General features: G+C 51.3%; 1 protein-coding gene across 9 annotated transcripts in view; it reads left to right on the top strand.

Annotated features, from left to right (window-relative positions):
• TXNRD3 (thioredoxin reductase 3) overlaps positions 1–22,143 on the top strand; it is a 33,034-nt gene that overhangs the window by 4,117 nt on the left and 6,774 nt on the right. The window contains exons 2-13 of one of the 9 annotated variants that reach the window (XM_043442767.1): positions 4,312–4,372; positions 5,299–5,408; positions 7,864–7,968; positions 8,180–8,252; positions 9,207–9,326; positions 11,493–11,635; positions 11,783–11,898; positions 12,465–12,690; positions 13,376–13,468; positions 19,485–19,561; positions 20,080–20,236; positions 20,842–20,949. In XM_043442767.1, coding sequence (XP_043298702.1) covers positions 4,312–4,372; positions 5,299–5,408; positions 7,864–7,968; positions 8,180–8,252; positions 9,207–9,326; positions 11,493–11,635; positions 11,783–11,898; positions 12,465–12,690; positions 13,376–13,468; positions 19,485–19,561; positions 20,080–20,236; positions 20,842–20,949 — 1,389 coding nt within the window. The other 8 variants (XM_043442773.1, XR_006264499.1, XM_043442766.1 and 5 more) reach the window with 8 other exon arrangements.

Genomic DNA, 22,143 nt, shown 5'->3' with positions numbered 1-22,143 from the left:
CTTTTCTCCACACCCTCTCCAGCGTTTATTATTTGTAGACTTTTTGATGATGGCCACTTTGACTGGTGTGAGGTGATATCTCATTGTGGTTTTGATTTGCATTTCTCTAATAATGAGCGATGTTGAGCATCTTTTCATGTGTTCATCTGTATTTCTTCTTTGGAGAAATGTCTGCTTAGGTCTTTTTCCCACTTTTTTTTTTTGATTGGGTTGTTTGTTTTTCTGGTATTGAGCTGTATGAGCTGCTTGTATATTTTGGAAATTAATCCTATGTCAGTTGTTTCATTTGCTATTATTTTCTCCCATTTCTGAGGGTTCTCTTTTCACCTTGCTTATAGTTTCCTTTGCTGTGCTAAAGATTTTAAATTTAATCAGGTTCCACTTGTTTGCTTTTGTTTTTATTTCCCTTACTCTAGAAGGTGAGTCATAGAGGATCTTGCTTTGATTTATGTCATCAAGTGTTCTGACTATGTTTTCCTCTAAGAGTTTTATACTTTCTGGTCTTACGTTTAGATCTTTAATGCATTTTGAGTTTATCTTTGTGTATGGTGTTAGTAAGTGTTCTAATTTCATTCTTTTACATGTAGTTGTCCAGTTTTCCCAGCACCATTTATTGAAGAGGCTGTCTTTGTCCCATTGTATATTCTTGCCTCTTTTGTCAAAAATAAGGTACCCATAGATGCATGGGTTTACTTCTGGGATTTCTATCTTGTTCCATTGGTCTGTATTTCTGTATTTGTGCCAGCACCATACTGTCTTGATGACTGTAGCTTTGTAGTATAATCTGACGTCAGGAAGGTGGATTCCTCCAGCTCCATTCGTCTTTCTCAAGACTACTCTGGCTATTTGCAGTCTTTTGTGTTTCCATATGAATTTTTTTGTTCTAGTTCTGTGAAAAATGTAATTGGTAATTTGATAGGGATCACATTGAATCTGTAGATTGCATTTGGTAGTATAGTCATTTTCACAATATTGATTCTTCCTACACAGGAACATGGAATATCTCTCCATCTGTTTACATCATCTTTAATTTCTTTCATTAGTGTCTTATAATTTTCTGTGTACAGTTCTTATGTCTCCTTAGGTAAGTTTATTCCTACATATTTAATTCTTTTGGTTGCAGTGGTGAATGGGATTGATTCCTTATTTTTCTCTTTCTGATTTTTCATTGTTAGTATATAGAAATGCAACTGATTTCTGTGTATTGATTTTGTATCCTGCAACTTTGCAAAATTCACTGGTTCAGTTCAGTTCAGTTGTTCAGTCGTGTCCAACTCTTTGTGACCCCATGGAATGTAGCACTCCAGGCCTCCCTGTCCCTCACTATCTCCCGGAGCTTGCTCAAACTCATGTCCATTGAATCACTGATGCCATCTAACCATCTCATCCTTTGTCGTCCCCTTCTCCTCCTGCCTTCAGTCTTTCCAAGCACCAGGGGCTTTTCCAGTGAGTCAGCTCTTTGCATCAGATGGCCAAAGTATTGGAATTTCAGCTTCAACATCAGTCCTTCAAAGAATATTCAGGACTGATTTCCTTTAGGATGGACTGGTTGGATCTCCTTGCAGTCCAAGGGACTCTCAAGAGTCTTCTCCATTATTTTGCTTATTGGATATTTGGATTACTGTTTTTCATCAAATCTGGGATATTTGGGGGCATCTCTTCAAATATTATTCTTGTACTTTATTTCCTCTGTCTCTTACTGGTATTCACACCATCTGTATGTTGTGCTTCATGCCGGCCCGTTTCCCCCTAGGCTTCTGTCCTTTATCTTTTCCCTCTGTGGCATGAGGCTGCACACTCTCCGCTGATGTCCTCAGTTCTGCAGCTCGAGTCTACTGTTGAGACACCACAATTTTGACTGTAGGCATTGCACTTTCCCATAATTGCTTCATACCCAGCTGGTTCCTGTCTATAATTCCTGTCTTTTTATTGGTGTTTCCACCGGGTGAGACATTGCCCTCATGCTTCTGCATGTATCTCCTGAAGCATAGTTTTCTCAAGCTCCTTGAACGTACTTACACGGGTGACTTTGCCTGTTCATTACACTGTCTGGGCCTCTCAGAGGCACCTTCTCCCGCTTTCTTCTTGTGTGTGGACCCACGGTCCTGTTTCTTTGTGTTTCTGGTCATTTTTCTGTTGAAACCAAGGCCTTTCTGGTAATGCATTATAGCCGCTCTAGACCCTACAACCATCCTTCTCTGTGGCCAGTTTTTGCTTGTGTATCTCTTATGGATTATTTTCAAGAAGTCTGTTTCCACTCCTTGGAGATGTGGCCTTGGGTCTGTGCAGCCACTCTGGGGTGACAAGGGTTTGCTGGCTGTCTGTGTTACACTGTCTGACTCTCTCAGCGTCATGCCTGGGTGTTACACTCCTCTGATTATGGCTCAGATGCTCTGCTTTCCTGACAGCGCCCTGGGGTGTAAATTGTCCTGTGTTGTTGTTGTTCAGTCGCTCCAACTCTGTGACCCCATGGACGGCAGCACGCCAGGCTTCCCTGTCCTTCACCATCTCCCAGAGCTTGCTCAAACTCGTCTGTTGAGTCAGTGATGCTGTCCAACCATTTCATCCTCTGTCGTCTCCTTCTCCTCCTTCCCTTATCTTTCCAGTGAGTCTGTTCTTCACGCCAGGTGGCCGCCAGCCAGGGCCCCTCTGCAGCGGTCGTTATTGAGCAGATTTGCAGTTTGTTCTTACCCTGGCAAGACCGTTCTCCAACGTCTCCTCCTGGCTTTCTGCTGACTGGCAGCCACAATTTAGCCTGCTGTCAGGAGCGAGCCACCAGCATCCTCTGACTCAGTCACACCATCTCCGCTGTCTCAGCTGTAGGCGTGAGCTGCCCCGCAGTCCATGTCAGAGGATCAGTTTCTTAGGGTGGAGTTCGGCGCTCTCTAATCTTGTGGTTTCCCCCTTGCCCCGAGTGGCCTCTGAGACCTCACTCCAGAGGTGGGGTGCGGACCCACTTCCCTTGGGACAGCCTGCTTTATGAGCGGCTCTGGTAGGGCAGTAGCCTCTGGTCTCCTTGGCTTGCCTCTCCCAGCCCGGAGCCCTGCCCTGCCAGTGGGCTGGGCAGCGTGATCAGGGCCCTGCCGTTTTTGCCTGGGACAGAAACTCTGAGCTATGAATGAGGTGGTGCAGGAGGGGAGCTTTCCCTTGCTGCCACATTCACCAGTAATACAGCCTCTGCCACTCGGACCTGAGCGATAGAAATGGCAACGGCCCAGCCTTGGGGCGGCTGGGATCCCGGAGAACCGGGCACCTCAACTCCTCGGCCACGGCCACCTGCAGTGGTGCCTCCATCACGCTCGGGCGGGTCCCTCAGGCTCCCCGCTCTTACTGACATCTAGTAGATTCTCTTAAATACGCGTTGCCTCATTTGCTGTGTGCCCTCAACTTTGAGAGACTTCAGTGGCCCTTTTTAATCAGCTCTCACCAGCCGTGGACATCTGCCCGGGGCAGACCGGCCAAGACCCTCGCGCCTCTGTCCTGGAGCCAGAGCCTGGAAGCCAGGCTTCCCCTCGAGGGCTCAGGTCTCTGAAGGGCAGGAATCCTGCTGACGGTGGGCTCCGACCTCAGTGGCGGCAACTGGAGAGCCCCCAGGAGGTGACTGAGAATGTCCCGTGGAAGGTCTTGCCGGCTCAGGAGATCAACTGTGGGGGACTGGACAAAGGAGCCCGCTCCATGCCGAGCACTGTGGAGACTTAGGGAGTAGGTGTGGGACAGGAAGAGGCTGCAGGAGGGGGTCTGAAACTCTCCGTAGTCACGGACAAGCTCCTGGTGACGCCCCCTGCTGGCCCCCCCTCTGAGTGGCAGGGCCCAGGACTTTGTGTTCAGGCAGCTGGTGAATGGTGACAGGGCGGGCATCCGCCTCCCCTCCTCTCAGGCAGGGAGGGTGTCCTGTATGTTGAGTATGTGGAACAATGGATGAGCCATCCTAGGTGTGTGATGGTTGAATGGTTTAATGACTGTTGAAAGAAAACAGAGAGGAAAAGGCATGTGGACACAGGTGGATTTGGTGGGGGGCAGGCTCCACGTGAGGTGTCCAGGGTCACCCAGCTGCAGAAATGCTGCTTGTCTTGAGTTCCAGAAAAGAGGTTTGAGTGAAAGGTACAGATCTGGAAGTGAGACAGCAGATTGTAAAAGAAGGGAAGGGGCGGACTGAGGTCATTCTGGGAAGGTGCTCCGAGAACAGGAGAAAACGTGGTCCGAGGCTCGCATTCCTGAAGGGCATGTCTGAGTGTCCCTGCTGCTTTGCCCACACTTCATAGCTGTGTCTGGTCTCTGCAAGAGGAGAACACAGGTGCATTTTCCTTGCAGGTTAAAGAGCTCTTTTCTTCTCTGGGAGTTGACTGTAACATCTTGGAACTTGATCAAGTTGGTAAGTAGGTAGAACGGTTTGTACCTGTTGTTTGTAATCAGCGCCCACAAGATTGACTTCTTTCCTTGTATTGCCTTGTTCAGTTCAGTTTGCTCCCGTCTCTTTGGGTTCAAAGAGCTGATTTCACCTACCTGCAAGCTGAACCCCGCAGAAGATGAACCTGTATGTGGAAATACTTTGCGTGGATTTTTTGCGTACAGTGTCTGCATTTGAGGGGGGAGTGGAAGGCAGCCATATAAGGTAGTGCTGGCGGTCCTCAGGCGTGTCTGCCCGCTGTCCAGCAGCCTAGAGGACATTGTAACAGAACGAGGCGAATTTGCCCGTCTCCTGAGCGCAGCCCCAGGAGGGCAGGCGCACCAGTGTTCCCGCTTTCCTGCTTCTGAATCCCATGCACTTTCCACGGGTGTGCGTGGAGAACAAAAAGCCCAATCTCTGCCTTCACGAAACTCCACCCCTCTCTTTAGCCAGGTCGCTTTAATAAGTGAAATGCCCTTGAATCTTTGAGACTTTGCTGAAGAGTTTACCACATGGGGAGCCTGAAGGACTGAGGGCCCGGTTCAGTTTTTAGGAGTGGAGGGTGTGTTTTGGACTATGAGCATGAAGATTTTTTCAACTGTAATTGTTGGACGTATTTTCTGTGTTACCACCATTAGAGCATATATCATGTTTGTTCTTTAAAGACGATTCTTATCTGTCTCTGCCTGGCCAGTGGATTATAGATCAGATTCTAATTTGAAAGTGTTCATTTTGAAAGGAGTCAGGAGTCTGCTCTTTCTTCTGTACAGCTCCCTTTGAACCCCTGAGTCATCGCTTCGTGACGCCGACGACGCGCATGTGGGCATCTGAGTGTCGCAGCACTTCAGCTCGGCTTGCAGCGCCTCGGAACCTTGGCGGAGTCTTAACGTCTTTGATCTTTTATTCCTTAGATGAGGGGGCCAGTGTCCAGGAGGTTCTCTCAGAGATCACCAACCAGAGGACTGTGCCCAGTATCTTTGTGAATAAAGTGCACGTGGGTGGTTGTGACCACACTTTCCAGGTAAATAGTACCGTGTGTTTCTGAAGGCTGTCTGTCCAAATTTTGTTTTAAGAAAATATTCCAGAGAGGTGGAAATGGCTTTCACAGATCTGTTCGTTTGTGTCTTTTGGAGCTTGTAAAATTGAAAGCTTCCCTGGTGGCTCAGATGATAAAGAATGGTAAAGAATCTGCCTGCAACGTGGAAGACCCGAGCTCGATCCCTGGGTTGGGAAGATCCCCTGGAGGAGGAAATGGCAGCCCACTCTAGTATTCTGTCCTGGGAAATCCCGTGGACAGAGGAGCCTGGTAGACTACAGTCCATGGGGTCCCAAAGAGTCAGACACGACTGAGCGACTAATCACTATAGGATGATTATCAGATAATCGTGATTACTCTAAGAGAAATTAGCTTTTCTACCAATTCAAACTTTGAATGCTGAGAAGGAGAAGGTTTTGAGTGAGGCTGGAGGACAGAAGGGTGGGCTGCCCTGCTCTCTCCCTCCAAACGGGGACAAACGAGGCCTCCTCCCGCCTTGAGGTTTAGGGAAATGAGGTCAGCACTGGCAGTCCAGCCCAGGGGGCACGGCTCTCCACCGTGGCTGCTGGCCCCGCGAGCTTTATGAAACTCTGTTTGGTTCCTGGAGTGCAGAAATGAACAGGAATCATTCAGTTACATAGAGATAGATAAAAATTGATATGTAATAAGGACCTTATTTTAACTAGCTGTTTGCTTTTATTAAACTCTGCTCTTAGATCCTTTATATATGTATACAAGTAGTAATCATCAGTGGTGATGGATTGAATACTTAGGTTTAGATTCAATTAAGAATTATATTTTTGGGACTTCACCAATGGTACCTTGGATAAGAACCTGCCTGCCGATGCAGGGGACACAGGTTCGATCCCTGGTCCGGGAAGAGCCCACACGCCGCAGAGCAACTAAGCCCGTGAGCCACAACTACTGGGCCCCAGCACCTAGAGCCCATGTTCTCTGACAAGAGAAGCCCCCGCAGTGAGAAGCCCACGCCCCGCAGCTGGAGAGCAGCCCCTGATGTCTGTACCTGGAGGAAGCCTGCGCAGCAGCAAAGGCCCGGCACAAGGGCTACAGAGACGCCAGGTCTCCTCGGCCCTGGGCGGCAGCTCTGTGCGAGGTGGACCCCCCTAAGAGCTCCCGAGGGTAGGGGGCTGCCGGCCGGGGCCACGCGGCCTCCCCGGGTCTGTGGTCCTGTAGCACTCGCAGGACGAGCCAGCTTGGAGCCAGCGTGATGACTGAGCAGCCGACCTCGCACAGACAGAGCTGCTCAGTCTCATGTGGAGCCTCCGGCCTTGTCCACGCTGCTTCTGGCCACAGGGAGGGCCATGGGGACAGCAGCTCGTGCCTCCGGGTCAGCCCTGACCTTTACCAACGGACGGAGCAGAAGGCTCATGCTGCACAGGAACTTGCAAGATTTCAGTCAACTTAGAAAAATCAGGGAAAAGCCCGCCGTGCACATCCCGCCGGTGACACGTCAGCACTGCTCGCAGAGAAGGCCAGTGCAGGCGGACGCGGGCAGAGGATGCCGCTCCTGGGCTTCAGTCAGGCTCCTGTGCTCGCCCCTCACCAGCCATCCTCAGGCCAAGTGCTGGTCGAAAGGAAAGTCGCTTCAGTCAGAAAAGCCGGCATCTGGGGAGAAGGGGACCCACGTCCCAGAAGCAGCTTGCAGGATTCTGCTGGGCCATGGACGTTTTTAAAGGGGAAAGCGGTAATAACCTCAGTTAATCGCTAAGGTAGGAGGTCAGCTTCTCTGTTGTCTTGCATCGTGTGCAGACCTGCTGACACCTCCAGTCCTACTTGGCACGCTGTCGGGCCCTCTCAGCCCACCTGCACGCTTGCTGAGGGGAGGGCGCACGAGTCACTCACTCTTTAACTAGTCAGTTCTTCATGCTTTTTTACACCTTTTAACCCAGGAAGGGAGTCCATCGCTTAGCAAGGTGTGTGTACCTCTAGTAGAGCAGGAGACAGGGGCCAGGCTAAGTGTCACCTATTGAGCTCACCTTTGTGGTTAAGGTCTGAGGAGAACAGAGGTGAGCCAGCAGAAAGGGCCAAGAGAGCTGCTTGCGGAGCGAGCTTGTCTGACGTGGGGCAAGGCCCGACCTCCCCGCCATCGGACATGTGCCTCACTGTTGGGTGATAACCAGTGCCTGTGTCTGCTCTGGCGTCGGTCTGACTAGTTGGGCCCCACTGAACACCCTCCAGATAGATGCACAGTCTGGCTCACCTGCACTGCAGGTCAGCTGTCCCTGAGGTTTTATAGAAGCCGTGTGTGCTGAGTCCGCATGGTCGTGCCGTGTCCTGTCCTCTGATTCCCCCCAGGCACATCAGATAGATGCACAGTCTGGCTTACTGCACTGCAGGTCAGCTGTCCCTGAGGTTTTATAGAAGCCGTGTGTGCTGAGTCCGCATGGTCGTGCCGTGTTCTGTCCTCTGATCCCCCCAGGCACATCAGAGTGGTTTATTGCAGCAGCTCCTCCAGCAGGATCCAGCGTACGACTACGACCTCATCGTCATCGGTGGGGGCTCTGGGGGCCTCTCGTGCGCTCAGGTGAGAAGAAGCAACCCCCATGGATGGTCTTCCCGGTGATCGCCTTAAGCCTCCCTTCTGCCGTCAATACTTAAGCCGTTCCAGTCTGCGCTGCTGTTGTTCCATGGCTGGGTTAACAGAGAGGAGAGACTGTGTCTCGTCACAGACACGGTCTCACCCTTCAGGGGAAGGTCGGGAAAATGACGAGGTCTCCGTGTGTCTTTGTTCGCAGGAAGCCGCCGTCCTGGGGAGGAAGGTCATGCTGCTGGACTTTGTGGTCCCATCCCCCCGCGGCACGTCCTGGGGTGAGCGGCTCTCCTGCTGCCATCGGGGGGCTTGTTCTCTTTGGTTCTCGTCGGTCTCCCTCGGTCCTCACCGCAGCTCCAGAGGGTAACCCACCTGCCTCGGGCTGAGGACACCATCCCCGGTCATGTGTTAACAAGAGGAGATGGCAGAAAGATAACACAAAAAAGATTAAGGAGGATCTTGCAAAGGGAAATTCCACGCCCCGAGTGTTCCACCACGTCTGCCAGGATAACTTTGCACCCACACGGGGGTGTTTCATGTGGTTGTGGCCTCAGAGCGGGGTGTACCCCATCATGCTTGTCTAGGGTGGCCGTGACGCTTTTCTGTGTTTCTGCATCGATCTTATAACTGACACCCTGGCTGCAGGAAGCTCAGCTGAGTTAATGTGCGCTCACCCCAGGTCTGTCTGGTACACACTTGTCCTCCTCCTCCTGCCCCCTCCCCATCCCGGGCACAGCCCTCCCTCCTGGGTGCCAGGGGGACGCGCTCTCGGGGGACACTGATGTGAGTGTCTGTCTCACCCTGTGTTGGTGAGAGTCCAGGCGGCTGGCAGCGGGTGGTACCAGCCCAGAGTAGTCAGGGTTCCCCAGGGAAAGGCTGGAGGCTGGCCCTGCCTGGCCTCAGTGCAGCGTGTGCCCGGTTAGCCTGACCCAGTTCTGACTACCTCGTGGTTGGGACTCAGGTGGAAGTCTTGGATTCTGTCCCCAGGAAATTGTTCAAACGCACATCAGAATTTGCTCATTCCCGGGCCTCCTGCAGGGACCCTCTCAGTCAGCAAGTTTGACCCTCGGTCACCATAACACAAATCATTTTGTGTTATGGTGTGTGATGGTGACCCCACAGTCGTCAAGTCTGTTGTTTCCACGTTTTAATAGCACCCACTCTGCATGTGTATAAGCCACATGAACACACACGTGCACACACAGCATCACAGCTCTGGCTGTCTCCCTCAGGTCTTGGGGGCACGTGTGTGAATGCTGGCTGTATCCCGAAGAAGCTGATGCACCAGGCCGCGCTGCTAGGGCAGGCGCTGACCGACTCCAGGAGGTTCGGCTGGGTGTACAGTCAGCAAGGTGGGTGATGCATGGACCAGTCCATACTGGGGGGAAGGAGGGAAGGACAGGTTTCTTAGAAACGCTTGCTCTTTCTGTTTCTGTATTTGACTTTTACGTTAGTTTAATAAACACTTGTTAGGCGCTCACATGTGCCAGCTGGACCCAGGATTCCAAGACGGTCAGTGCAGACCTCCTGTTGGGGCCTTAGGGCTGGGGAAGGGATGTTGCAGCCCCGGCCATCCCAGACGCATAGCAGAGGGTGCGGGAGCTTTCGGGGCAGGAGTTAGAACTCGAATCTAAGGAGAGCGCTGACTTGGGTGGAACGCCACAGGCAGGCTGGATGCAGCAGGGTGGAGTGATGTTCACGTTGGCCTGGAGGTGGTCCAGGGGCCTCTGAGCACGTGTGAGAAGGCGGAGGAGTGTGGCAGGCCTGGAACACACGGAACAGTGAATGGGGATGTGAGTGGATGAGGTTGGACAGCTGTTGAGAAGAGTGTGCAGAACTTCTGTACCAGCAGTAATAACTGACAGCAAATGGAGTGACGGAAATCACAGCAAAAATGACACAAGGACTTGGAAGACACTCCACTAGGGGTGTACAAAACAGACAAGGAAGTATGAAAGCATAAGAAAACTATGCTCTGATTTTGGAGGGAATGTTTGCATATTGTGAAGACATTATCTCAGAGTTATTTCGTAATGTTTGTTTAAAGTCCAAGGAAAAATGTCAGAATTTTTTTTTTCTTTTTGGAACAGGACAGATTATTCTCAGTTTGTATTGAAAAGTAAATGTGTGAGGGTAGCTGTGCCACCTTTGAGGAAAGGGGAGCGACTTTTCTATCTGAATTTAAGATGCCGTTGCTGCTTGTGACACGGCCGAGCGGATGGGTGACACAGTAGAGCGGGTCTTCCATGGACCTGCCCCGTCAGGGCCCCGGGGACCTTCTAAGGGGCCCAGCCTCCGTGGTCCTGCTTCTGACTCTGCAGGTCTGGGGCGGGGGGTCCCCAGGAGCCGTATATCTCAGCCCACTTCTAGGGGTGCCAACATGCAGGCATGTTGTGGAACTTCTGAGAATGTCTTTTACGCAAACCAGAAGCAGAGGTCCCCGGGGCCATGAGATGCATGGTTCTCTGAGGCCCAGGAGCCTGGCCTGTCTGGAGCGAGGGGCTGGCAGAGGACGTGAGCCCAGCGGAGAGCTAGTCAGTGGTGGTCGTCACCCCGGGGTCACAGGCGTGGGGTCAGGGAACACAGTCACCAGACTGACTGTCTGGACCACACGATCGTAGACCTGTTGTCCTGTTGCTGAGATTGTGGGAAGGGTGACGTGATGTCTGGGCCATAATCACTGACGTCACCCAAGTCCCCACGCACAGTGACCTCTGTCCTCCCCTGTGTTCTGGGGTCCCTCAGCCTGGTGGGTGAGTCTCTGAGAGCACTGGAGGGTCAGGGTCCAAATGGGAGCAAGGGTGAACCCCCCAGTCGGCCGGGTTTGTGGTTGGGGGTCTCACCCAGCTTGACGGGACCCTGGACCAGTGTTTCCCTGGGGGACATCAGCAGATGGCGTGAGTCCAGGAAATGAGCCCCCCGGCTGACCCAGGAGTAAGGAGGAGCCTTGACTCCACCAGCCTCGCCCTGGCTTCAGCAGGAAGTGGGTGAGCTCTCGTCTCTGCTCCGGTGTTCACTGTCACAGCCCTGCCCGCAGGGGACCCGTGTCCCACCTGTAGATCCTGGGGCTGGCCGTGGGAGGGCTGTTTCCCACCCCACTCCATGGATTTTCATCATGTTCAGAACTATGCTTTCTACATGTTTGTAATATGAAAGAAGCTGTGTGTGTTAGCTGCTCAGTCGTGTCTGACTCTTTGCAACCCCATGGACTGTAGCCTGCCAGGCTCCTCTGTCTATGGGATTCTGCAGGCAAGAATACTGGATTGGGTTGCCATTTCCATCTCCAAGGGATCTTCCCGACCTAGGGATCGAACCCGGGTCTCCTGCATTGCAGACAGACACTTTACCGTCTGAGCCACCAGGGAAGCCATGGCGGCTGTAACTGGCGTAAAAAGACTTCTTGCTGATTATCTTCTGTTCACTTCTGGATCCTTAAAGCAATGGACTCGCGTGTGAGGTGTGTGACTTCACGGTGGCCGAGCACCCCTCACGCCCACCTGCCCCCGGTCTCTCCCCAGTGAAGCACAGCTGGGCCACCATGACTGAGGCCATCCAGAGCCACATCGGTTCGCTGAGCTGGGGCCACCGGCTGGCTCTGCGGGAGAAGGCAGTGACCTACGTCAACTCCTATGGGGAGTTTGTCGAGCACCACAAAGTCAAGGTCAGTCGGGCCTTGGCCCTGTTGGTCGCCCCCCTTACTTCCGCCTGCGCCGCGGGAACCCAGGCTCCGTGGTCCGTGTGTGAGCGTCCTGGGGTCCAACCACTCTGGTACCAGATGAAAAGTGACGTTTGCTTTGCTTTTTTCAAGGCAACCAATGAAAAAGGACAGGAGGCGTTTTATACCGCTGCAAAGTTTGTCATCGCGACAGGAGAGAGGCCGCGCTACTTGGGAATCCAGGGAGACAAGGAGTACTGTATCACCAGGTGGGTTAACTAGGCCGTCTGCCTGTAAGTTGCATTACATTTGTGTCTCCAGAGTGTTCGCTCCCTGTCTCCTTTCACAAGAGATTTGCGTTGATGACAGTGGAAGGGCACACAGGCAGCGCTAAGAGCACGGATGCACACGGGGTGTCTTCAGGCCTCCAGGCAGGAGACTGAGTCTGGGCTTTGGTTCATACTTGCTGGAGCCCAGAGTGAAGCAGCAAATGCCGTTAGCTTCAGGGTTTCATGTCTGTGTGATAGTGATGGACCAGGTGACTAGGAGAACGCTGGGATTCAACAGGAATTCCCAGTGGACAGTTGTCAAGAGGACCTGTGACCTCGATGTATAAAGTAGGACGATTGCACACTTTCTCGACCAGATGCACTTTAAGAAGTACATTTTTCACTGTGTGGCTGCTCAGGCTTTGCACATGGTCCCATTGATTCCCAGTCGCCTGGCTGGACGTCCTCCTCCGAGGGGGGACACGCCTGCAGCCCCCAGGGCCGCTCCCCCCGCGCCCGTGCGCTGGCCCCCGGCGCCGTCCCACGTGGAGACCTTCTCTTTGCAGCGACGACCTGTTCTCACTGCCCTACTGCCCGGGTGCGACCCTGGTGGTGGGCGCGTCCTACGTGGCGCTGGAGTGCGCGGGCTTCCTGGCCGGCCTGGGCCTGGAGGTCACGGTGATGGTGCGCTCGGTGCTCCTGCGGGGCTTCGACCGGGAGATGGCCGAGAAGGTGGGCGCCTCCATGCAACAGCTCGGCGTGCGCTTCCTGCGCAAGTTCATGCCCGTGGAGGTGAGTCCCAGCTCCGGACCGCCTGGGCCGCCGCCCAGCCCGTCCAGCTCCACGAGCTTGCCTTCTGTTTGGTTTCTTTAAAAATTCTGAGGCATGCAGGATATAGGATATCGAACCTGTGCCCCCTGCAGTGGGGGGTGTCGAGTCCTTACCTCGACCACCATCTCCAGGAGGGAGAGGTCCCTCCTGGGGCTTCTCATGTTACCCTTGCTCCTGCTGCTCCCCAGGGACCCTGAGGATGGGGCGCCCACCCTGAGCCTCAGTGCCCGCTGTGCCCCTCCCCTCCCTGCCCACAAGTCACGTCTCTGCTGCTGGCTCTGCGAGCAGCTGCCTCAGCACACACCCACCTGTAGAGCCGCCTGCTGGGCCTCTCCGCCTAAATTCCTCTCCATGTTTTAAATGCAACAAGACAAAATAAAGCTCCTGACTTCCCGCCCCGTGTCCTCCCGCTTCTGTCCTGGCCAGTCTCCGTGCTTGGGAGGTGGTCCCCCGGTGCACACGGTCGGTGCTGTCCGCTCTTCCCGCTCACCCAGGGGCTTGTCTCTCCCTCGACCACCCTCGGGCCTGTCCTCTTCCTCCATCTGCTCCGTGCAGACGGAACACGCCCGCCTGCACACACACACGCCCTGCGCCCCCCCGTTCTGTGTCCCCCGTGGAGAGAATCCACGCTGTCCATCCTCGCCAGGTCCAGCAGCTGGAGAAGGGCCTGCCCGGGAGGCTGAAGGTAGTGGCTAAATCCACGGAAGGGACAGAGACGATGGAGGGCGTTTACAACACGGTGAGTGTCTGCCGGGCGAGCAGGGGTGGATGGACACGCTCGTGACTTGGGCAGATGAAACACGAGGGGAGATGATACCAGCGTTGACTTTTTGACTCTCCGTGAAACTCTAGTACATGTGGAATGTGTCGAGCTGTTGATATTTGATGGTTTTTGGTGGCACACGAAGAATACGATGCTGAAATATGCGGGTGTGTGTAACTGTGCAGGGAACAAAATCTGGACGCAGGCGTGAGTGGAAGTCGCCAGTCGTGTCCGACTCTTTGCGACTCTGTGGGTGATATAGTCCATGGAGTTCTCCAGGCCAGAACACTGGAGTGGGTAGCCGTTCCCTTCTCCAGGGGATCTTCCCAACCCAGGGATCAAACCCAGGTCTCCTGCATTGCAGACGGATTTTTTTACCAGATGAACTGCATGGGAAGCCTGGAGGCAGCTGTGCCTGCCTGCTTTTACTGCTCACTTCTGGGGAGTTAGATGTCTTATACATTTCTGCATTTGACTGTTTTTGCAATAAGCATCGATTATATTTTATAATCAAAAGCAACAAAAACAAGCTATGTCATATCTCCAAACAGTGTGAGTAGTCCATGGACCCTTGGGTGGCCGTCATTATAACTCAAACTCATGCAAGTCAGACAGCAGCATTTCTTGTGTAAACTGTAGTTTATCGCTAACCTGGATCAAACTCTTCATTTATGTTTCATAAACTCTAACAGCATGATTTTTTTCAACTAAAAGTGAATGATGTTGTGAGGATGACCAAAGCCAAAGTTAGGTGTAAGGAAAACAAACATAAGAACCAGCTCCTGTTGAGATTTTGATCAGGGTTGTGATGGGTGTGTAACCAGGTAGAAGCACTTGATTCTGCAGTATCCAGGCTTATGGTTCATGGTACGTCTGCCCTTTGACCTAGGCTGTCTGTAATAGCCCCCAGCAAAGTTAGTACACTTCTCTATAGACCTCAAGAATATCTTCTGTTAGATTTATTCCTAGGTACGTACATATTTCTGTATAGTTACAAATGGTGTTTTTGAAAAAGTGTCATTGTCTTTCACAGTCTGTTGCTGATATATAGAAAGGCTGCTCAATTGTGGGTTTCGATTCAGCCCTCAGTAATCTTGCTGAGCCCCTATTTGATCACGTGTCCTGAGATGGTTCGGCGTCGTCTTTGTTAGGCATTCATGGCAAGGACTCGCTCCCTTCTGTTGACTGCTTCCTTTTCTTCCCTTTTCCTGCATGAGGGCACCGGCCGCAGCCCCTCAGGCAGTGTTGACAAGAAATGCAGACCTAGACACTCCAGCCTTGTTCTCGGGGCCGGGAGGGAGGTTTTCAGTGTTGCATGGTTAAAGAGTAAGGTTTTCCATAGGGTTTTGGTAGATATTCTTAACCACGGTAAATAAATCATTTTCTATTTTTGTTTGCTAAGTTGTTTTTTTTTGTTGTTGTTATTTTGGTTTTTTGTTTGTTAAAAGTCAGAAGTGGGTGTTCAGCTGTAAGAATGTTCCTTTTGTGGCTGTTAATGATTATTTTTTTCTTTAATCTGTTAGTGTGTTGCATTACATTGATTTACAGTCAACTTTATATTACTGGTGTAAATCCAACTGGATAATGAGTGGTTTGTTGGTCCTTTAATGGACCGGAGCCTGGTGGTTCCGACAGTAAGAGAGAGGAAGAGGCTGCTGTCCCCTGGTTTCGCGGAAAGCCAGTAGAGTGCTCTTCGGGCTCGTGCTGCTGCACGTAGGCACCAGGCGCCCTCTCGAGTGGGTGAAGGCACAGTGCGCCTTCCCGAGAGGGTCTTAGAAGCCCGGGCAAGAAAGTGAGCTCAGAGGGCCTCCCTGCTCCAAGGAATTAGCCAGAGAGAGAGAGAGAATAGAAAGACAGACACGGGGACCCAAGCTCTGATGGAGCAAAGGTGTTTTAATCAACATGGTGTGTGCATATAGGTGGTTATTCTCACCAAAGATAAAGATTAAAATTCCAGACTTACAAAACATAAGACATCCCTATCAAAGGGAGAGTTGCAAACAATCACCTTTTACCGTATGGCTCATAAAAAGGAAGAGGGTACTTATCACCGTAATGAGAAATGCCTGGATTCCTCAACCCCGGGAAAGGCGTGCCTCTCCTCTTAATTCCTGAATATTCAGGAATTAATAAGGGCCAGAGGGTTCCTGACAGATCCAAAACAGCACACAGGAAGCCTCTTGTTAAATGCTTCCTGACAGTGGTTCTTTTTATATATTGTTAGATTTGGCTACCTAAAATTTTTGTATCTATATTCATGAATTATATTGGCTTATAATTTTCCTTTCACATATTGAACTTCCCAGATTTTGATACCAAAGTTATTCTAGCTCATGAAAGAAGTCTGGAATATGTTCCTTCTTTTTGTATTCTCTAGAAGCATTTATGTACTACCAGAATTGTTGTTTTTGTTCAGTTGCTAAATTGTGTCTGACTCTTTGGGACCCCAGGAACTGCAGCTTGCCAGGCTTCCCTATCTATCACCAACTCCCGGAGCTTGCTCAAACTCACGTCCATTGAATCAGTGATGCCATCCAACCATCTCATCCTCTGTCATCCCCTTCTCCTCCTGCCTTCAATCTTTCTGAGCATCAGGGTCTTTTCCAATGAGTCAGTTCTTTGCATAAGGTGGCCAAAGTATTGGAGTTTCAGCTTCAACATCAGTCCTTCCAATGAATATTCAGGGTTGATTTCCTTTAGGATGGACTGGTTGGATCTCCTAGCAGTCCAAGGGACTCTCAAGAGTCTTCTCCAACACCACAGTTCAAAAGCATCAGTTCTCCAGTTCTCAGCCTTCTTCATGGCCCAGCTTTCACGTGTGTGTATGACTACTATAGCTTTGACTATACAGACCTTTGTTGGCAACGTGATGTCTCTGCTTTTTAATGTGCTGTCTAGATTTGTCATAGGTTTTCTTCCAAGGAGCAAGCATCTTTTAATTTCATGACCAGTCACCATCTGCAGTGATTTTGGAACTCAAGAAAACAAAACCTGTCATTGTTGCCACCTTTTCCCCCATCTATTTGCCATGAAGTGATGGGACCAGATGCCATGATCTTAGTTTTTTGAATGTTGAGTTTTAAGCCAACTTTTTCACTCTCCTCTTTTACTTTCATCAAGAGACTCTTTAGTTCTTCACTTTATGCCACAAGGGTGGTGTCATCTGCATATCTGAGGTTGTTGATATTTCTCCCGGCAGCCTTGATTCCAGCTTGTGCTTCATGCGGCCCAGCGTTTCTCATGATGTGCTCTGCATATAAGCTACATAAGCAGGGTGACAGCATACAGCCTTGCGTGTTTGATAGAGTGGGCCTAGAATGTTCAGTGAAGATATGTTCAGTTTTCTTTAACAGTCGAAGGATTATTTAAGGCTGCTCTTTTTCTGCCAGCTTTTCCTGTTGAGTCATGGCTGATCTGGAGCCGTGCCGTCCGCACCCCTCGGGGTCCGTCTGTGTGGTGTGTGTTGGTGGCTAGTTCTTCTCCAGATTCTCTTTCAATTATAGGCTATTACAAGATATTGAGTCATTTCCTGTGCTATACAGTAGGTCCTTGTTAATTATCTACTCTATATACAGCCCTGTATATCTGTTAGCCCCAAACCTCTAATTCATCCCCTCCTGCCCCTTCCCCTTTGGTGACCCTGAGTCTGTTTTCTGTGTCTGTGGGTCTGCTTCTCTGTGAAGAAGCTCATTTGTGTCATTTCTTTACGATTCTGCATATAAGTGACACCAGGTGACACTTATCTTCGTCTGACTGACTTCACTTAGCGTGATGACCTCTGTCCATCCATGTTGCTGCCGTGGCATGATGTCTTTTTCCTGGCTGAGTAGTATTCCACTGTCTATGTTCACCACATCTTCTTTATCCATCCATCTGTCCATGGACACTTAGGTTGCTTCCTCCACATAAATTTAAAACCAGCTTTCCAATTTCGAAGAAGTAGTGCTGGGATTTTGACTGAGATTGTATTGCTTATGACGATGAATTTGGTAAAACTGACATCTTAAATTAACAGCATTGATTTTTCCTGTACATGAACCTTTATATTTTTTCCATTTATTATGTTTGCAAGTTCTTTAGTTTCTGTCAGCAACATTTTATCATTTTTCTCTGGAGGTCTTTCATGTTTCTGTTAAGTGTAGGTATTTCATATTTTTAACCTTCTGCAAATGATATTTTAAATTTTTAAATATTCAGTGGTTAGTTGGTAGTACATAGAAATACAAATGATTTTTCTGTATTGACCTTCTTAGGATTTGTTCTGCCTAAAACAGTAGTTTTGTTTCTTCTTTCCAGTCTGTGTGCATTTTATTTCCTTTTCTTGCCTCATTACCCTGGCTAAGACATCCACGTGGTGCTGAACAGAGACTGTGAGGGTCTCCCGTCTCGGGGTGAGTGAGGTGGCTTCTCTCCGCTGCGAGCGTGTACGCCCTTGGGGTTCTACAGATCCTTTTGTCAGTCTGGGGACGCGTGCTTCTAGTCCGAGAGCACCGAGGCTTTTATTGACATCCTCAAGGGTGCTTAGTTTTGTCAAATGCTGTCCCAGCTTCTATTGGGATGAGTAAGTTTTTTTATTTTTTATTCTGTTCAAATGATGAATTCCATTGATTGGTTTTTGTATGTTAAACCAGATTTGTATTTTGGGACAAAGCCCAAAATACTTGGTCACGATCAATTATCCTTTATTTATGTTGCTCTATTTTATTTGCTGGCATCCGTTAAATGTCTGGCGTCTGCGCTCATGGGGAGTGCTGGCTCCTGATTTTCTTTGGTTTTAAATTATCAGCGTTTCGCCGCACTGGGTCTCGTCGCAGTGTGCGGGCGTTCTCTGGTGGCGGCGCGTGGGGCTGCTCTTCCCGCCGTGTGCGGCCTTCTCACTGCAGGGGCCTCTCTCGTTGCGGCACGCGGGCTCTGGAGCGTCCAGACTCAGCAGCTGTGGCCCAGGGTTTGGTTGTCCCTTGGCACGTGGGCTTTCCCAGACCAGGAAAACCCATGTGCCCACATCGGCAGGTGGATTCCCAACCGCTGAGCCACCAGGGCTGTCCTCTTCAATTTTCTTTTTTTTTTACTGCCCTTTTCTGGCCTTGTGTCAGACGTTTACACCTTACAAACAGGCCTTGGGTGTTGTCCCTCGTTCTTGTCCTGGAGGCTTTGTGTATCATCGGTGTTTTTCTTAAGTGTCACATACACTTTACTAACAAGGTCACCTGGCTCTGGAGTTAACTCATGGAGAAGTTTATACACCGTGGATTCAGTCTTTGTGAGTATGAAGCCCTTAATCTGCTTGAGCTGCCATAGCATCTAGGGGTTGATCACATGGGGTCAAAGGGAGAAAGTGGCCATCTGCACTCCAAGGAGAGAGGCCTCAGAAGAGACTGGCCTGCGGACTCTTGGTCTCAGGAGTCTGACCTACAGAACTGAGAGGAACCTCATCCGGGGTTTCTCTGTTATGTTCTGAACTGGGACCACTCTTCCCTGGTAGCTCAGCGGTAAAAAGGCCGCCTGCCAGTGCAGGAGACGGGCTCAATCCCCTGGAGAAGGGCGTGGCTCCCCATTCCAGTATTCTTGCGTGGAGAACTCCATAGACAGAGGCTATAAGGCTGGCGGGCTACAAGGTCATGGGGTCACAAAGAGTCAGACAAGACTTACTGACTGAACAACAATAGCCTTGTTGTACCTTAATCAACTCTGTAAAGGCCCATCTCCAAACACAGTCTCATTCCAAGGTCTTCGGGGTCAGTTCCTCAGCGTGAATTAGGGGAGGGGGCACAGCGCGGCCTGTGCCGTAGGGCTACTCAGAGTCATGTGGGTGTAAGTTTGGTAAAGTCTATCTTTGCAGGCATCTATTTCATCTAAACTGTCAAACTGATTGGCATAGGCTATTGATGACATTCTGTTGTTCTCCTGTCAGCGTCTGAAGGATTCATCGTGATGTTCTTGTTTTCATTCCTGGTATTGATGATCTGTGTTTCTGCCGTCTCTCTAAACACAGGTTTTGTTAGCAGTTGGTCGTGACTCCTGTACGAAGAAGTTAGGGCTGGAGAAGATTGGTGTGAACATCAGTGAGAAGTACGTTCCCTGGTGTTAGCGCCCAGCCCTGCTCAAAGCTCAGTGTTCCCACAGATCGCCCCTGGGAAATTCTGACTTAATTACTGAGATGCTTTGAATTTGTTTTGTAGTAAGTGATGTGTCAGCTCTGTATTATCAGTTATTTCATTAATCAGTTGATAACTCTTAATGTTTTCCTTAAATATTTCATGTATTAAGCAGTTACTTATAAAAAATAATTGTGGAAATGTACGCATCCACTTTCTGTGGTTTAGAATGAATTTGTCTGTCCTTGATCAGGCAAGGAGGAAAATTCCAAAGCAGTATGTTCGACTCTGGGAGAGGCCTGGTGCTGTCCTCAGCGCTCAGAAAGCAGGCAGCGGTTTGTCTGAGCCGTGGGGCCAGGGACGCTTGGTGACAGAGGCACACGAACGCCTGGCGGGGTCTTCCTCTCTGCCTCCTCCTTTTCCTGGAAGAGAGTCTGCTTCCAGCAGTGCAGAGTCAGTTGTAATATGTTTTTTCTTCCCCGAACGCAACAGGACGGGCAAGATCCCGGTAAACGACGAGGAACAGACCAGTGTGCCCTACATCTACGCTGTCGGGGACGTCCTGGAGGGCAAGCCGCAGCTCACCCCGGTCGCCGTGCAGGCAGGCAAGCTGCTGGCGCGACGGCTTTTCGGGGGCCGATCAGAGAAGGTTAGTTTCTCGCTGCTGTCTTTGGGACAACGTCTAAATAAGACCGTGATGAGGGGAAGTCGGCGCACGTGGCACCACATGCTCGTTCTGCTGGGAAGGCGCCCCGCGCCGTGTGCAGTTCCCCACCGTTTGCCGACGGTTTTGAATAAATACTTTATGAGCATCTTACATTCAGGGTGTTGTCCTGGGTGACGTGGGGGCACCCAGGTGGGGCCGTCTTGTCTTCTTACCGGAGGGGTCGGGGAGGGCTTCCCGGGGCGGGGTGCTGCTCCAGCAGCGGGGGCAGGGCCAGGCGGCTTGGGGCGAGACGGGCTCAGCACGCCGCCTTCTCTTGGCAGGCCGGCCCGTCGCCCTGCCCGTGCGGCAGAAGGGCTTCCTGCTCCTCCTCGCAGGGCTGCGGCCCTGTGCGTGGCGGTCCCGGTCCCACTGAAGCAGCCGGAGTCGGGGCTCCCCCGTCTGCTCAGTGACTCAGTCTCTGAACCGTGGGGTGTGGGTCTCCCGCACGGGGCCGTGCTCATTTGTCCTCCCTTTATAAGTGTACGTCGTGCAGATTTTCACTGTAAAAAGCAGGAAGAAACAAGAGACATGAGCTGTCTGTCTTGCAGTGTGACTACGTCAGCGTCCCCACCGTGGTGTTCACGCCCTTGGAGTACGGCTGCTGTGGGTACTCAGAGGAGAAGGCTAGCGAGGTGTACCAGGCGGAGAATCTGAATGTAAGATGTGGGGTTGGTGCATTCTCAGACCTCGCCTCCAATCCACAGTTTCTCCTGTTGGCCACTTCTTATTCTGTAGTTTTGCAAGTTCCTATAAGGGCTGCATTGTTGGAAATTGTATTCCTGCTTTAGGAAAGTTGGGAATTAAATAATGTAAGCCCTGTTTCTGGCAGAGTGATCATCACACAGCTGGGAAGAAGGATGCAGACTGTGCACACAGGCTTTGATGCAGGGGCAGCACCTGCAGGGGGGCCTCGGGGGAGCACGCAGTGTCCCGGGAGCTGTGGCCAGGGGGAGGACCGGGGCTGGGGGGCCACGGCCACTCCTCCTTCTCCTGCTGGGGCTCACGTGTGCGTGTGTGTGTGTGTGCATGTCTGTGTGCACACGTGTACGTGCATGTGTACCCGTGTGTGTGCACGCGCGCATGCACTCGCAGTTCATGCTTCTGTTCCTGCAGAAACAGACGCACGTGGCCTCTCCCCACGGCAAGTTCACTGCTAGCTCTGGTCTTTGGAGGAGCTGAGTGACCCAGGTCTGCTTCAGTCACACATCGTGGGGATGTTTGCTGGCCCGAGCTGGCTCTGTCCACCTTCCCCGCGTGGCGCAGCAGGGCCAGGCTCAGGCAGTGAGTGGCTCGGTGGGGGGCCAGTTCTGGGGCTGTGGGCTGTCCGGACGCCCCCAGAGTGGCTCTCTGCTCCCCTCTGCCTCAGGGTCTGCTCACTGTGATGTGGCGGGTGGTCCCAGTGGCCTTCTCCTGCCTCCTCCCCACATGGGAGGGTTGGGGAGATGAAGGGGGTCAGAGGGTTAGAACCACCGCGTGTTTTCAGGGGCTGTTGTTTAGGTGGCGTTTTCAGTGAGAAGTTTCCATTTCAGAGGACGTAACCTGATCAGAGTTTATAATTAACTCCTGGGAATAATGAACCACCTGTGTGAGTGGTGAACTCTTAGTCGGGTCTCTGATGAGTGATGATAGCCATCATGGATGGTAGGCGCGTGAGAGGAAGGACGTAGGAGGCTGCACCCCAGGTGAAGGGGCGCGTCTATAGGAAGAACCCTCATTTATGGGCTCACTCTCCATCTCCCCTAAGGCCTCCTGCACATCGGCGCACCCAGTCTAGACTTTGATTTTTGCATTTTGCAGGACTGAAAATTTGATCTATTAGTATTTTCGATATTCCTATTATAAAGAGACTT

The sequence above is a fragment of the Cervus canadensis genome, chromosome 22 (genome assembly GCF_019320065.1).
Source record: "Cervus canadensis isolate Bull #8, Minnesota chromosome 22, ASM1932006v1, whole genome shotgun sequence".
Taxonomy (NCBI): Eukaryota; Metazoa; Chordata; class Mammalia; order Artiodactyla; family Cervidae; genus Cervus; species Cervus canadensis.
The sequence above is the reverse complement of the archived record's forward strand: the minus strand, read 5'-3'. Positions and strand labels throughout refer to the sequence as shown.